The 14,717-nt window shown below is 17.9% G+C and overlaps 6 protein-coding genes across 6 annotated transcripts; 2 read left to right on the forward strand and 4 right to left on the reverse strand.

Moving 5' to 3' along the window:
• Positions 1 to 914: 914 nt before the first annotated feature.
• BCKDHB (2-oxoisovalerate dehydrogenase subunit beta, mitochondrial, putative) lies at positions 915 to 2,030 on the reverse strand (the record flags this gene model as incomplete). The annotated part of the gene is made up of 1 exon (XM_028677214.1): positions 915 to 2,030. One exon carries the CDS (start codon positions 2,028 to 2,030, stop codon positions 915 to 917), a length of 1,116 nt encoding a protein of 371 aa, XP_028533626.1.
• Positions 2,031 to 2,919: 889 nt separating this feature from the next.
• On the reverse strand, positions 2,920 to 4,248 carry PRELSG_1028000 (conserved Plasmodium protein, unknown function; the record flags this gene model as incomplete). The annotated part of the gene is made up of 6 exons (XM_028677215.1): positions 2,920 to 3,023; positions 3,201 to 3,519; positions 3,592 to 3,727; positions 3,808 to 3,891; positions 3,971 to 4,027; positions 4,124 to 4,248. 6 exons carry the CDS (start codon positions 4,246 to 4,248, stop codon positions 2,920 to 2,922), a joined length of 825 nt encoding a protein of 274 aa, XP_028533627.1.
• Positions 4,249 to 5,271: 1,023 nt separating this feature from the next.
• Positions 5,272 to 7,437, reverse strand: PRELSG_1028100 (ATP-dependent helicase, putative; the record flags this gene model as incomplete). Its single annotated transcript, XM_028677216.1, has 1 exon — positions 5,272 to 7,437. One exon carries the CDS (start codon positions 7,435 to 7,437, stop codon positions 5,272 to 5,274), a length of 2,166 nt encoding a protein of 721 aa, XP_028533628.1.
• A 1,663-nt stretch (positions 7,438 to 9,100) lies between these two features.
• PRELSG_1028200 (conserved Plasmodium protein, unknown function) lies at positions 9,101 to 10,180 on the forward strand (the record flags this gene model as incomplete). Its single annotated transcript, XM_028677217.1, has 4 exons — positions 9,101 to 9,420; positions 9,586 to 9,784; positions 9,946 to 10,008; positions 10,085 to 10,180. 4 exons carry the CDS (start codon positions 9,101 to 9,103, stop codon positions 10,178 to 10,180), a joined length of 678 nt encoding a protein of 225 aa, XP_028533629.1.
• Positions 10,181 to 10,277: 97 nt separating this feature from the next.
• On the reverse strand, positions 10,278 to 12,575 carry PRELSG_1028300 (ATP-dependent helicase, putative; the record flags this gene model as incomplete). The annotated part of the gene is made up of 3 exons (XM_028677218.1): positions 10,278 to 10,458; positions 11,021 to 11,737; positions 12,037 to 12,575. The coding sequence occupies 3 exons, from the start codon at positions 12,573 to 12,575 to the stop codon at positions 10,278 to 10,280; spliced, it is 1,437 nt and encodes a 478-aa protein (XP_028533630.1).
• A 991-nt stretch (positions 12,576 to 13,566) lies between these two features.
• On the forward strand, positions 13,567 to 14,626 carry PRELSG_1028400 (AN1-like zinc finger family protein; the record flags this gene model as incomplete). The annotated part of the gene is made up of 5 exons (XM_028677219.1): positions 13,567 to 13,662; positions 13,804 to 13,908; positions 14,094 to 14,189; positions 14,410 to 14,530; positions 14,607 to 14,626. The coding sequence occupies 5 exons, from the start codon at positions 13,567 to 13,569 to the stop codon at positions 14,624 to 14,626; spliced, it is 438 nt and encodes a 145-aa protein (XP_028533631.1).
• Between the last annotated feature and the right edge of the window lie 91 nt (positions 14,627 to 14,717).

Here is a 14,717-nt window from a genome sequence, read left to right on the forward strand (position 1 = left end):
TTGAAAATAAAATCTATTTATAAAAACTTAAATGATTTATTCCAATATCTTTTATGCTTTTAAAAAGTTTTTATATATATTTTTTTTAAAGAATAATTATTTTAATAAATTTAAAAAAAAAAAAAGAAAAAAATTAACCTTTAAATATATAATTCTGTATATATTAAAATAAATAAAATACGTAAAAATAAAAGCACGTTATGATTTTTTTTTTTTTATATTTACTGTTATTTTTCTTTTTAAAACAACAATCTAAAAAATAAAAAAAAAATAAAAAAAAAAAAGGTAAATATTTGTATGAGAATTATATAATATTAGTAAATGTATACTTTTCTATAAACAAAAAAAAACTTATAATTTAAAAATTAATAAATTTCCTGAGTAATTCAATTTTTTTTTTTTTTTTACTATATGAAAATAATAAAAAGAAAAAAAAATTAATAAAAAAGTAGATATACATATCTATCTATCTATCTATCATTTGGCAACTTGCGAAAATTTTTGTTTTATAGTAATATAGTTCAGAAAAAAAAGATTTGTATTTTAGTACTATATTAATAATATATTTGTAACTTTTAATTTAATGGACTACTTCCATTTTTTATTTCAAAAATAAAACTTCACAATTTTTAAGATAATGTTTTATTTCTGCATATTAGTAGATACAATGGATTAAAATAAACGGGTAAAAAAGTTATATTTAAGAAAATTTATTTAAAAAAAAAAAATAAAATATTCATAAGTATTTAAAGAATTAACTTAGAGAATTTAAAATATTAATTAAATAATATGCTTAATAACAAAAAATTTAGAAAATTTAGAATAAAATGATCAAAACATATTTTATATGTAAAAGAAAGTAAAATATTTTATTTTATTTTGTTTTTTCTTTTATGTTCTTCAACCACTTTGTCTTATTCTTTCATCATTTTTTTTACTTCATAAACGATCTTATGTTCATCTGGGATATAAAAAGGTTCATATACATGAGGAAAAGGTGTATCATATCCACATACTCTTTTAATTGGTGTATGTAAATTATAGAAGCATCTTTCCTGAATTTTAGCAGCAATTTCTGCCCCGAATCCATTAGTTATTTGTGCTTCATGACTAATTAAAAGTCTTCCAGTTTTTTCAACTGATTTTTGAACAGTATCAATATCCCATGGAATAATAGTTTGCAAATCTATTATTTCACAATCAATATTATGCTCTTTTAACAATGTATCAGCAGCTATTTTCATTTTATGAACCAAAGAACCCCATGTAACAAGAGTTATATCTTTACCTTCTTTTACTATATCAGCTTTACCCAATTCTAATTCATATTCATCAACAGGGACTTCACAAATGGAAGATCTATATAAAATTTTTGGTTCAAAAAATAAACAGGGATTAGGATCTTTAATAGCTGAAAGTAATAATCCTTTAGCTTTATAAGCATCACTTGGAACTATTATCTTAATTCCTGATGCATGAGCAAAAAAAGCTTCAGGACTTTGTGAATGATATAGTCCTCCATGACCTACTGCACCCCAAGTAGATCTTATAGTTAACTTTCCGACATCAAAACTACTACCTGATCTATATCTATATTTAGCTACATCATTTACTATTTGATCAAATGCAGGAAAAATATAATCCCCAAACTGTATTTCAGCAATTGTAGTAAATCCATTTTCTGCTAATCCAATTGCAAATCCTATAATTCCTTGTTCACATAAAGGAGTATTAAAAACTCTTTTATCACCATATTTATTTAATAAATCAAGAGAACATCTAAAAACACCACCAAATGCTACATCTTCACCTAATAATATGGAATTAGGATCTTTTTCAAATACATTATGCATTGCTGAATTTATTGCTGTAAACATATTCATTTTTTTCTTTTCTAAACTTTTTGTAGAAAATTTTTGAATCCTATCTTTTATTGTTCCACCCTTGTACATATCGCATTTTGTTAAAATATTCACATTTTTCTTTAAACTATTTTTTAAAAGATTTGTTACATTATTCAGCTGATTCATATTGTTTTAAAATATTTAAACATAAGATAAAGCTTTACTATATATAAAAAAAAAAAAAAATAATAAATTAAAATTCTCAAAAATCACTATATTTAAATGAAATTAATACTTTTTCCTTGTATTAAGTTCCCTCTTTTCAAAAAAAAAAAAAAAAAAAAAAATTTTCTTTATCAAAAAAAAAAAGTTATAAAAAAATAAAAATTTAATATATATTTTATGATAAAAAAAATAAGATAAAATAATGAAATATAAGATAACAAGCAAAAAGAAAGAATCTTATATATCTCTTGAAAAAGTATATATATATATATAACATACGAGTGCAATAAAAAAATATATATTTTTATAATGTTATGCATAAGTTTTATTGTATTTTAAAAAATAAAAATATATGATTCTTTAAATATTTAATTTTTATGCGTGCATTTTTTTTTTTATTAGTATTATAAATATTATTATTTTATTAAATTTTACTGGTATTGTAATATTTCATTGAATCGTCTAACACAATTTTTTACAATCCTTTTTTTTTTTTTTTTATTAAGATACAAATGAAAATTTTAATAATCATAAGTATATTAAAATAAAAACAAATTAGCAGGAAATATGTTTTATTATAATCATGTGTATGTATATTAGACTGAAATAGATAAAACAAAAATATTTATATTAAATATATATTTTTATTAATATTTAATATTAAACAAAAAGATATAAATTTTTTACAATATTTATCCTTTTTATAAAAATTTTATTAAAAAATTTTTTTTTTTTAATATATAAAAAACTTTGTGGAGAAAAAAAAAAAAAGAAAAAAAAATTTAAACAATAGTGTAAATACAAAAAAAAAAAAAAAATAATAAAAATAACAAAAATTATATATATATATTTATATATTTTTACTATATGTAACAGTAGTAATATATAAAATAATGATAGACACAATATAGAAAAGAATTAATAGTAAAAACATTTTTGCTGTGTTAGTTAATTCTAAAAAAAAGGAAAAAAAGATTAAAATGATGTATTGTGTTGAGTACATGAATATATATGTAATTATGTTTTGATTTATAAAAATAAAGTTATTATTAACTAAATATAACTTTAAAATTTTAATGAATATATATATGTTATTATTTTTATTGATTTATTAATACATATATCACAAACCTTGAGGTTTTGAAGGTAATTTTTTATTAATAAAATTTAATGATTCAATTAATGCTTTACTAAGAGATCCTGTAGCAAAATAAGTATTAATAAAATGCATTCTAATTTCATTTTCATTTATATACTGATCTTCAACACCTTCCCTTTTAGCTACAATGAATTTACCTAATTGTTTTATATAAACTAATAAAATACCATCATGACATTCTTTATTACCTATTCCCCATTTTCTTAGTAAATTCTGAGAAAACTTTTGAGCAGATTTTTCATATGAACTATTTTTATCTATAAGTATTTGAGGTACTAATGCTACAGAGACCTAAAGATGAAAAAAGAAAAAGAAAAAGGAAATTTATTACTAATATAATATATATATGCATGTTTGTATTACTTGATAATAATAAATTCCATTATTTGAACATTTATGAAAATTTGTATCCCTTATTTTAAGTAAAGTTGCTTCAACATTTAATTGTTCATCTATATTTAAAAAACGAGAAGGATCACACAACCATGAATGACTTATTCTAATAAGTATAATTAAAAGTATAAAAAAAATTTATATTCGTTTTATTATGTTTATCATAAGATATTATTTAAAAGGTACCCTAAAGATAAAACACATTCTTCAGGCTGAACGAAAGGATTAGGAAATGATATTTCATCATACGTGTTGTCTATATTAGAGTAACTATTTTTAAAAAAAAAGACATATATATTATTAATATAATATATTAATATAGATAATTATATTTTAATTTCATTTTAACTCATCATTTTCTTCAAGATCTTTCATTAATGGATATAAAGCTTTTGAACCTGCAATCCTAATAATACAAAATAATTATTTATTTTTGTTTATATTTTTATGTAAAAAAATAAAAAAAAAAAAAAAAGGTTTATTTTTTCTATATATTTTTTACATTTGATCTTTTGTGCTTTTAATGTCATTAAAATAAAATTTATTCATTGAATCGGATTTATCACATAATCCAAATTTAAAAAAAAAAAAAAAAAAAAGGTACATTATTGTAAACAACAATTTCATTTTGTCTTTTTAGAATATGTTTTAAGAAATTTAAAATTATATAAAATATATTTTCTATTAAATATTCCTATTTTAAGCAAATTTAATAAAAATATATTTATAGAGAAACATTTATAAAAAAAAAAAAAAAACAATGTGCATATATATAGTGTTTAAAAATTAAGATTAATATCTTGAAACATAATTTGGATAATAATTAAAAAAAAGAAAAAAAAAATTAACATAAAATAATAATTTAAATTTAATATATATGGAAAAACCAGAAAAAAAGAAGAAAAGCAAAGAAAAATAAAATACTCTTTTATAATAAATTCAATTGAAAAAAGTAGATTATACATGTATATGTTTTGACTATAAATTTAAAAAAATAAAATTATTCTAATTAGTTTAACATAGAACTTGCATCGAAGTTATAATTTTGGCTCTATAACAAGTGTTTTAAAAAAATTAAAAAAAAAGAAAAAGAAACATAAATTATAGAAAGAAATGTAAGTACACGAAAAAAAAAAAAAAAAATTTCATATATGTATAACAAAAATATTAATAGAATAAATATTTATAATAATAAATAAAACTTTTTGAATATGTATTAATAACTAAATGTAATTTTATTAACAAATAAAATTACTTATAATAAAAAAATAAAACCTAAAAAAAAAAAAAATAAGGCATACAATCATAAATTCTTTTTTTTTTCCAAGTATATAAAAAATCTAATTAATTTTTATTCTCTTTTTCTTCATTTGAATCCATTATGAGAAAGCTTAATTTTCTTTGTTTATATATATTATTTATTAAACATTATGTTTTTTTTAAGTATTATAAATAGGAAATTCTTTTTCTTATCACTCATACAACTGTATATTATGCTTGATGAATATTGTTTTGTTCTTGATTTCAATAAATAATTAGAAATTGTATTTTTATTTTATTATTTTTTTTCTATATCTACTGATAATATGAAAATATATAAATATTTATGTAAAAATAAGAAAACGATAAAAATATATTTTTTTGTATATTTTAATAATAAGATCTCCTTTTTCTATAAGAATAATTTTTTCTATTATTTTGATATCTACGAAAGGGTTGATCATATGATAAGTCTATATGCTCAGGTATTTTTTGAGCAATGAATAAATCAAGCATTTCCCTATGTTCACTTTTGGACATATTATTAAAATTTTGAAGAAATAATTGTGCCAAGTTTTCATTTAAATCAAAATATGATGAAGTTTTATCTTTATTGTCTATTTTTACTTGGAGAACTTTATTATATGTATTAACATTTAATTCACTTGAAATTTTATTAATCCAGTAAATAATATCATCTTCATTTCTCCATTTTCTACTTTTGTTAATAAAACACAAAGTAACAATTTCATATAATCCGCTAATTAAAGATCTCCTTTTTATATGATCTTTTTTCGTAATAACAGATAAGCATCTGGATATCAATTCTATTTGGTCAATTTTCATTGAGCTATATTTATCAATTAAATCTTGAGCAGTTTTATGAAAAAAAGGTAAGACGTTTTTATTCACACTATCAATTCTTTTAGATGCTAGATTAGAGGCACATGAGAAAACATCTTCGTTATTTGGTAATGTTTCTATGTTAAATTTGATACCACAACTTTTTTCTATTTTTATCAAATCATGTCTATCTTCGTCTGAGAATAAAACCAAAGATGTTCCTTTTTTATTAGCTCTCCCAGTTCTTCCAGCTCTATGGATATATATAGATGAATAATTGGGAGGAAAACATTGTATAACTAAATCAACATTACTTATATCTAGTCCTCTTGCAGCTATATCAGTTGCAATTAAAATTTGAAACATTCCTTGTCTAAACCTTTGCATTGTATACTCCCTAGTGGATTGAGCAATATTTCCATGAAGAACTGAAAAAGTTAATGATTTAAAAGATCCTTCTGAACACAGAATATCTGCTTCTAATTTAGTTCTTGTAAAGATAATAACTTGTCCACCATTCGATTTAACTAAAATAATATCTTCTAATAGTAAAGCTTTTTCCTTTATATCATATGGTGTTTTAATTGCTATATGATTTATATTTTTTGATGTTTTATTAGATGAATCAACTACATCAATGCAAAACGGATCTTTCAAGTATTTTGAAGAAATATCTTTTATCCATGATGGAGTAGTTGCCGAAAATAATAATACCTGAGCCTGTTTTAAATTTATATGACTTAATATTCTTTCAATGTCATGAGTAAAACCTAAATTCAACATTTCATCTGCTTCATCTAAGACAAGAAATTTTATGTTTTGTAAAGATAAATTTTTTTTTTCTATATGATCAATTATACGACCAGGTGTTCCGGTTAGAATATCAATTCCTTTTTTTAATCTTTTTTCTTGATAGATATAATTTTCACCACCATATATAGATATTACATTAAAATTATAAAATTGACTTATTTCTTTAAAAGTATTTTCTACTTGTTTAGATAATTCTCTAGTAGGTTCTAATACTAATACAACGGGGTTTTTATTATCCATTTCATATGTATCATCTACTTCATTCATTTTCTTTTTTTCATTTTTTATTTTATGCAATTTTTCTACTAATGGCAAAGCAAAAGCTAATGTTTTTCCTGAGCCAGTTTCTGATCTTCCTATAATATCTTTACCATTATATATTGGATTAAAACTTTCAGATTGAATTTTTGTCATATATTTTATTCCTTTGTTTTCTAAATAATTTACAATATTTTTATTTATTTCATCAAAGTAAGCAAACTCTTTTTTTGCATTTGTACTTTCCATTTTTTTTTTTTCTTTCCCACTTACTGTTTTTTCTTCACTATCTACTATATCATAATCATTTATATCGTCTATACCATTTACTGAATTATTTTTAATTTCGTCTTGTGTTTTATCTACTTTTCCATGATTATTTATTTTATTATTCACTTGATGATTCAAAAAAATGGAACAATTATTTTGTTTTTTATTTATTTTTTTTAAAAGAAATTTTTTCTTTAAAAAACTTACATTATTTCGATATATAAAGAGATTATTATTAATAGACTTGAAAGTTACTATTTTATTTGTCTTATAAATACAAACATTTAAGTACAACAACAGCAATGATAATGTAATATGAATTTTTAATTTATTACCAACATGATTCAATAAATTACAAAATAAAGATATCATACTTACTTTTTCTTTTTTTTTTTTTTTTCTTTGTTCAGCCTTCTTTTTTGAACAAAAAAAGAAAAAAAATTAATGAGAAAATTCTTTGTTATTTGTTTTATTTTGTTTTCAAAAATAAAAAATAATCTTGCATATTATTTAAAGTCATTTTAAAATAAATATCTGTTTAAAAATCACACAGTAATTATTGAATAATGTTTTATTTATAAGAATACATAATGAAGAGAGTACATAAGTATTAGTAATTTCTATTATATATAATTTTAAAAATAAATGTATTATTATAAATAATAAAAAAAAAAAAAAAATTAATATTAAAGATAAAATAGGAGTATGTAATATTAAAATTAAGGTGATATAATAAAAACTTACTACTTAAAAATAATTCTTTAATGTATATAAATATAAAAAAATAAAATTGAATTATAAATTAGTAGAATTAAGAGAATTATATTTCTGAATAATAAATATTATTCACTATTATAAATGGATCTTTTATTATATATATATTTTTAAATAATACAATTTTCGATTTAAGTATAATTCAGTATTTTGTAAATATTTTATTAATCTTTTATAGTACATACCTTTTACGCTTATATATTTCTTTCTTTTTGTAAAATAGTATAAAAAAAAAAAAAAAGGAAAGAAAATACAACTATTTTAGTAATGCAAATACATATTTTTTTAAATATCACTTTATACGTTTTAATATATTTATATATTAGGTCATTTTGCTCTTTGAATTACTTAAGATATTAAGTGAAATAAAAATATACTTGCTATAAATATAAATGTTAATACAAAATTTTCTTTTCTTTTCATATTGTTTCTACATGTTTAATAATTTCTTATTTGCTTTTCTAAAAATAATATTTCTTTTATAAGTGTATAGACCAAAAAAAACAAAAAAAAAAATAAAAAATAACACTTTTATATATGTATGTATTTTGTAAAATGATTAAACATTAAGTGCAAATGTTCAAAATAGTATAAGTATTAGTAATATATATTTTTTTATCTTTTAATAATAAAAATTACGAAATATAGTAAATAATATATTTTTATAAATTGAAAGCATTGTAAATTTTATAAAATAATTCAATAACTTCAAAAAAAAAATAGGTAATGTTAAAAATTCTAAAGTTCAATTATATCTTTTACACAAATATGTTTCATTTATATTTTGTTAATTTAAGTATATAATAATATTACTTATATATATTTAAGAAAAAAAAAGAAAAAAAAAAAGTATTATCTTTAAAGAATTCTTAAGAATAAAACATTTATAAAATTTTTTTTTTGTTCTATTATTATAAACGTTGCAAATTTTTATTTTAAATTTATTAAGGTAGCTAAAGATGCACATAGAAAAAAAAAAAAAAAAAATCATAATACGTCTATAACTTAAATTATTACATATAATATTAATAAGATAAAAAAAATATTAAATTTTAATAATTGTCTTTTATTATAAAAAAAAAAAAAAAACGTTTCTACATTCAATTGAAATTTATTTCTACAACATATCTGAAAAAAAAAAGAAAAAGACAGCATTTTGCATAATTTTTATGTAATATAGAATTAAAAATTTTGTCATTCTTCAATATTTTATGTATTTTGCTTAATTTTAACTTTATTTTAAATTTCAATTTTTTTTAAAATGGATGAAAAAAAAAAAAATTTTTATAATTATGTTGATAATATGCATAAAAAAAATGAAGAAATACACAAGGAAATGCAAATTAAAGAAAAATTAAAAAATGAAGAGCAAAAAAAAATTCAAGAATCAGAAGAAATTATAAAAAAAAATGATATTTATATTTCAAATATTGATAATATAAATAAAAATAAAGAATTAAGTTATGAAAATTTAAAAAGAGAAATATCTATACAAAAAAGCAAATTAAAAAATTTAAAATCTTTGTTAAATGAATTTCCTGATGCTATTGATAAGGAAGATGAGAAATATGATGAGTTTAAGTATTTGAAAAAAAAAAAATTTTAATTATATAATGAAAAGTACAAAGATTTAAAAATGTGTATATAATATTAACAATAATACTTGTGCAATATACATATATATAATAGTAATGAAAATATCAATAAAAATATAAAAAAATTATTTTTCATTTTTATTTTATAAAGAAAAAAATCATATAGAGAAATAAATGAATTAATGAATACATTAGAATCATCGAATGGTTCTAGAAACACTGATGAAATATGGGAAAAAATAAAAGAAAGCCATAAATGTACCGAAAAATTAAATAATGCTATTCAGGAAACATATAGTGAATTAGCTATGCTAAATGAGAAATATAATAATTCAAAAGATGAATTTCGAGTAATATATTTAATCTATTCTAAATATTATTTTCCTTTCCATTTATAATAAATTTAAACGTGATATATTTTTTTATTATTATATAATTTTCCTCATATAATTCTTTTATATTTTAAACTTCTTATAAAAAAAAATATATATATATATATATTTTTATATAGGATCTTGTTGAATTAGAGAAGAATAAGAAAAAAAAGTTAAAAAAAATATCAGTAACACTACAGGTATATTACATATATATGCTTATTTATGTTATTGATTTTCTTTACTTTCTTTATTTTTATTTTTCAAATGTAACAGTTCATTCAAAATTTAAAACAAGGAGTAAACGAAAAAACAAATAATGAAAGCGATTTAAAGAAAAAATTAGAAGAAATAAATGATTTATATAAATAAATAAGGTTTTAAAAGTCTTACATTTGTATGACTTTGTATAAATTTTTTTCTTTCTTTTATTTTTATTATTATTATTTCTTTTTTTTTTTTTTTTTTTCTACATAGCTTTTTTTAATTCTTTTTTATAATTTTTTCTTAAAGATCTTTTTCTACTAAAAAGTTCTTCAAATTTCACATTATTTTTATGAAATTCATATATTTTTTTCGTTATTAAATCATTCAAATTGTTAAATATATAAATATCTCCTGTACTTGGTCCTCTACTTATTCTTCCATTCCTATGAAAAAAAAAAATGCGATGATAATGTCGTCTAAAAAATATATATAATTATACAATATATAAATAAAATATATATACAGTATGTTTAAGTTTTTTTAATTATTTCTTAAAAAATTTGATATTTTAATATATTTATAAAATAACTTTTTTTTTTTTTTATATTTTTTTAAGTATATTAGCAACTTTTTTCTTAATTTTTTCTATTTTTTCATTTTTTCTTTATTCTTTATTCCTTATTCTTTATTCTTCATTTTTTTTTTTCTTTTTTTTTTCTTAAAATTAACAATTTATAATGATTTTAGATAATTGCATTTTCAATTTTTTTTTATAATTATATTAATACTATATCTTATTATTCCTAATATAATTATAATAAATATTACAATAGCATATAGTTTCCTTTTTATTATTAATATTATAACTATTATAATGAATTAATTTATTATCATTATAAATTATTATATAATTTACTTTTGATAATGCATTATATATAATTATATTATTTTTCAACTTTCATAATTTTATATTTTCTTTTTTTTTATTTGTGAATTTCTCATTACCTATGAGTATAAACTATGATATTTGTTGGTGTATCAAAATGAAAAAGGTGTGTGATGTTTTTCACATCAACACCTCTATATATTATATCAGTAGTTACTAAAATAGATTTTTCTGAATTCTTAAAATGTTCTAAAATTATTAATAGATCTGTTTTTTTTAATGAAGAATTAAAAATGAAAATGTTATCGAAAACGGATTTCAATAAACTAAATGCTTGGTTGCAACTTTTAATAGTATTGCAAAAAATAAGAACTTTTTTATGATTTTCTTTTAGAAGGATATCTTTAATTGCTTCAAATTTTGCATAAATATTATGAATACTTAAATTAATAAAATGATAATTAATCAATGGATGAATATTATGCATATATTTTGTTTTTATCATTACTGAATTTTTTATATATTTCATTATGTTGTTATATGTAGATTTCTTTCCTTTATTACTTAAGGTAGATGATGTTATTATTGATACAAAATTATCATTTATTCTTTTTATTTCATTAAAAATAAAATTCATATATTTCAAGTAAGGTTTTTCAAATATTGCATCTACTTCATCTATTATAAAAAAATTTAAATTTTTTAAAAAATACAAAGTTTCTTTATTTTCTTTCATATAATGATAAAATTTTATAGGAGATGATATGATTATAAGATTCTTATTTGAACTTATCTTATCTTCATTTTTTAAGTTAATTGTTTTAACCTTTACATTTCTAAAAAAGAAAAAGATATATATATATGCTCTAATATAATATATTTTTTTTTTATTTGGAACAATAATAATATATATATGTACACATATGCATAATGTATGTTTATATTATATTTGCAAATAATTTGTTTCTTTTAGAGTACTACTTATATTTAATTACTTAAATACAAAAATATTATAATTTTATATAAAATGGATATTTACAATTTATAACTAATAAAAAATCTAATAATTTATTTAAAAAAATAAAATAAGAATAAAATATATTTTTTTATCATATATATAACATTTCAAAGTTACTTTGAAAGGAGTTTTATGATATCATAACATTGGTTACACAATAAATTATTATATTGAAAAATTATAGTACATATATTTTTTTTTTTTTCCTTTAATAAATGATTTAAAATGAGAATTATATAAGACATTGTTTTTCCTATACCATTTTCTGCACCTATAATAATATTTTTCAATTTTTCATAATTTTTATTATAATAATCTAATAAATCTGATTGAATTGTTGAAGCTACATTAATATTATTTTTTCTTAACTCTTCTACTAAGGTTTTGTGAATATTCAAATCAGAAAATGTTTTATTACTTTTAAAAAAATAACCATCTTTGTTATTTACAATTTCAGTCATACATGGAAAATTTTCAATAGTATAATCAAAATGGCTTTGCAAGTTTTTAATTATATATTTTTGTCTACATTTTACATATTTATATTTTAGTTTTAAGAATTTATCTGACTTGCTATTAATATTAGTTATATTGAAGCTATTGATTAGTAAAAAAAAAAAAAAAAAACTAATAATTAAGAGATATATAAAAAACATAATAATTCATTATTTTTGATATTTTTTTTCTTTTGTCTTTAAATTCTATCAAGATTAAAAAAGAAAAATAAATAAATATGGGAAAAAAAAGTGAAAATTCTTAAAAATCAAATAACATCGAATAACAGACTAATAAATATGTAAATATAAAAATTAAAAGTGTAATTATTACATAATAATATTTCTATATATATAAATGTTATTACGCAAATATAACTTTGTAAAAATTCAAAATTATTTTTGGTACTTTTGTGACTTAATAAAAAAGCATTATAAATATATATTTTATTTTTATTTTTAGTATGAAGTATTTTTATACATAAAAAAAAAAAAAAAAAACTTGCGAATACTATGTTTTTTAAAATAAATTTAAAGAATTAAAAATTATTTTTATATATACATAATTAAAAAAAAAAAATAATAAAAAAATTTTCATTTAAAAATTTAATAAATTTTTTTTTTTTGGAATATTGATTTATTTGTAAGAATAAAATTTTCCTTATAATAAAAATATAAAAGATTTAAAGTATTTAGGCACTTTTTATAGTTAGGGAAGGTTAATATGAATAAAATTTATTTTATACTTTATAATTATATAAAAGAAAAGAAATAAAAAAAAAAAAATTGAACAATATTTCCATCTTTTAAATAAATTGAAAGATGGAAATTTTATGTAAAATTGGATTATATAAATTAAAATCTCTATATGTACACAATAATGTATTTAAATGAATATTTAATGGTTAATAAGAAAAACAAAAAAGAATGAGATTATTATTATAAAGTGTTGTTCTAATTTAATAGTTGTAAAAGGAGTTGGATTTTTCACTTTTTTTTTTTTATAAAATCATAAGAAAAAAATAAACATATTTATGTAAATTAATTTTTGATGTATTTATAAGTAAAATTAAATATAATTTTGGTTATTTAATTTTTTTTTTTTTATTGAAATGAAAAAATTATTTTAAAAAAAAAATAAGAAAAATTAAAAATGGCATATTTTTCTGATCTTAGCAAACAATGTGAAATGACTGGTTGCAGAAATCATGATTTTCTTCCCTTCGAATGTGAATATTGTAATTTAAATGTATAAATAATTAATAAATAAATTTATATTTAGATAAGATTATAATTTAGCAATGTATTTATTCTTAATTTGAAAAAAGAAAAATGTTTAAAAAAGATATTTTATTTTTATTTTAAAATTTACGTTCATTTATTATTACAGTTTTGTGAATTACATAGAAATATTCAAGATCATCTTTGCCCCAAATCAAAAGGTTTTGATTCGAAAGTTGTATTATGTGAATATTGTAACTTGGTTATACCTGATGTAAGTTAAATTATATATAGTATGATTTTAATAAAGAATTAAAAAGACATTTTCCCATCTATTTATATACCTTTATTATTAGTGTATATATTTCCTTGAATATATAATTTTTATTTTTCATTATATATCCATTAATCACAAAAATATATCTTATAAAATAGAATTACCTTTTTATAAATATTCAGAAAAAAGAAGAAATAAAAGAACATTTAATTTATAAATGCTCATATAAAAAAAATAAAAAGTTTATATTGGTATGTAATAAGAAAGAATGCAAAACAGTAAGTAAAAAATATCAAAAAAATAAAAAAAAAATTATTTTCTCCATTTTTGTAAAGTATGTATATATTTATACTTATTAAATACTTTTAATTAAATTAAGAAGTGTAAAAATTCTTGATTCTTGAGACTTTTTTTTTTTTGTAATACACATTATTTCATAACTAAAATTTTTGTGTAAATGTATTAAAAGTACATTTATCTTATTTAAATTTTTTTTAGGTTTTAAATGGAATTAACAATTACAAATGTAAAAATTGTAAAAAGAATTTTTGTTTGCCTCATCGATACCCAGATGTTCACAACTGTATACAAGAACCAAAAGAAAAAAGCTTTTTTCAGAGTAAGCAGAATACTTTTAATCCAAATAATATATTTAAAACAAAAAATTATAAATTTTTTTTTTTTTTTTGTAATAGAATATTTTTTTTTTTTTTAGATAACAATAAAAATAAAGTTTTCAAATATGATTCCTTTAAAAAAACAAATAAAAAAAATAAGGTTACTTCAATTTTTATATGTCGAAATAT

This window comes from Plasmodium relictum, assembly GCF_900005765.1.
Source record: "Plasmodium relictum strain SGS1 genome assembly, chromosome: 10".
In the NCBI taxonomy this organism is placed as follows: domain Eukaryota; phylum Apicomplexa; class Aconoidasida; order Haemosporida; family Plasmodiidae; genus Plasmodium; species Plasmodium relictum.